A 2,283-nucleotide genomic window follows, 5' to 3' on the forward strand; every position below is an offset into this window, starting at 1 on the left:
ATAATAATAATAATAATAATAATTATTATTATTATTATTATTATTATTATTATTATTATTATTATTATTATTAAATTCTCATCGTTGTCGGCGCCGCTTCTGATCCTAGTATCAATTTAATTTTTATAATTGTGCGAATGAAGTGATATATTTTTAACTTTTGGATTGCTCTATTTGACTCTTAGAGACTTTTTTGGGTCCTGTCCTAGCAATACTCAAGTTGGGTAAACAGAAGATTTGTATTAGAATTTTCTGATTTATATTACTGCTCTTTTGCCCTCATTTTCTGCATTGCTAATTGCATGATTTAGGTATGAACTGGTTTATTAAAGTGGAGTGGAGGAAGAACACGATCATTGATGTTCAATTTCCATTCAATGATCATTTATGTACTTCTTCAGATTCTGCTGTTCCTAACAAAGAGGTTGAATCACTACCTGAAGTCTCAATGGCATGAGGGCATCACTGAAAAGATCGAGGAAATGATGCAAAATGCTATTAAAACTGATCATGAGATTGCCACTCCTATGCTTTGATTCAACTTAATTGAGTCCTTCTACTATGCAATTCAGTATTAATCTTTCTCAAGCAGAGGACATCCAATCTTTGTAATTCAAAGGGTTGTTGTGCTGGCATCTCAAGTGTCTCCAATGTTATCTGTAATAGACTCGAACAATGTTCAAGCCCATTAAGACATTGTGGAAGCCAAAGAATTGAAGTGGAGCCCATGTGCTAAAATCATGGCCAAAAGGAATCAGGTTAGGCTCAAGTGGCTAATGGATTGTTATCCTTATAATAGGGTTGCCTTTAAAACATCATAGCCTCTAGATTCTTCTAATTTTTAGTGACTCATCACTGTAATAGAAAGGTACTAGATGAATAATCTGTTCTATTCCTTTTAATTTAAGGGTTCTGTTATTTGTAGAGTCCTATATGTACTGAGCACATTCTATGAAATAAAACTATGATGACGATAGAATTTAGTGTAGAATAGCTTTTTTGTTTCTGTCAACCTATTCTCAAACACTCCCTTACATTCACATCTCCAAAGGCGAGCGACACATCCAACTTTGGCTTGACAACTTTGGCTTGACAACTCTATTATCTCCTTGGTTAAATACTTATTGGTCTAAAATAAAACTAATAAATGATATAACTTCTATAAATTATAATTTAATTAAATAATTCAACTAATGTTTTCATCAACTAAAATAAATTAAGTAAGACAAAAATATCACTGCAGGTCACGTATAAATATAAAATCAACGTATCTAACACATCAATTTCATGATTATTGAAAATAATCAAATAAATAAAACTAGATTATGGCCCGCGCGCAGCGCGGATATTAATTAATTAATTAATTTTATAAGTTTTATAAGTAATATTTTATGTATTATAACTATCTTATAATATTACTTTATTGATTTGTAATAATTGAATAAAATTAGAAAAATTAAAATGAGGGAAAATCATGTTCATCACAATCATCTAATTTAATTTTTAAAATATTTTGTAAAATTCATATGATAACTTATTATATAGGATAATTGTTTGACTCATTGTACTTTGATTGTTAATTTATTTTTCAACATATAATGGTATTTGTATTTATTTGACGAAATAAAATGTAAAATACAAACAAAAAAGAAGATGTAAAAATTTATAAATATGATTTACTATTTAATATTTTTTATTTTAAAAAAATGTTAATGTTGAATTATATTGTAGCGTAGTCTAAATTTATTTATTTTATTATTATGATATTTTAATTGTGAGCATGAGAAGTTGTTGTATTGTAAAAAAAAATTATTGAATATATTTCATCAAAAGTTTGTAAAAAAAAATAAGTTATTGTGGCATCGGAGTCTATTTTAAATATATATAATAGATGATAGATTTTAATAATTGGAAGTAACTTTTTTAATAATTTTTCACATATTCGTATTTTATGATTATTTTTAATAAATGTATTTATTTTCGGTCAAATAGAATATATATTTTTACTTTATAAAATGTTACTAAAAAAATGGATTGACATTAATGAGTAATTTGATTTTTAACGTATATAATCATTATTCACTATAAGTGAAATAATATAATTGTTCATAAAAGATAGATTAAATAAAGAACATTTATGTCGATATTTATGAGTGATTAGGTGGTTTTTTTTTATTGAATTTAATTACTAATAATATAAATTATTACCATTGGTAAATGACTAATAATGTTATAAAATAATTTATAAATTTATTATAAAATAACTTATAAAATAATTTGATA

At 25.4% G+C, this 2,283-nt stretch overlaps 1 protein-coding gene across 7 annotated transcripts in view; it reads left to right on the top strand.

The window, feature by feature from the left end:
- LOC101492982 (pentatricopeptide repeat-containing protein At5g14080) overlaps positions 1-991 on the top strand; it is a 3,865-nt gene extending 2,874 nt beyond the window's left edge. For 3 of the 7 annotated variants that reach the window (XR_012162548.1, XM_073366833.1, XM_073366835.1), the window contains exon 4: positions 312-545. Coding sequence is in view for 4 of the 7 variants with exons in the window: in XM_073366833.1 (XP_073222934.1) it covers positions 312-330 (19 nt within the window). In the remaining 3 variants the exon portion in view is untranslated. Of the gene's footprint in view, positions 1-311 lie in introns of all 7 variants that reach the window. The other 4 variants (XR_012162547.1, XR_012162549.1, XM_073366832.1 and 1 more) reach the window with 4 other exon arrangements.
- Positions 992-2,283: the final 1,292 nt, after the last annotated feature.

The sequence above is a fragment of the Cicer arietinum genome, chromosome 4, assembly GCF_000331145.2.
Source record: "Cicer arietinum cultivar CDC Frontier isolate Library 1 chromosome 4, Cicar.CDCFrontier_v2.0, whole genome shotgun sequence".
Lineage (NCBI taxonomy): Eukaryota > Viridiplantae > Streptophyta > Magnoliopsida > Fabales > Fabaceae > Cicer > Cicer arietinum.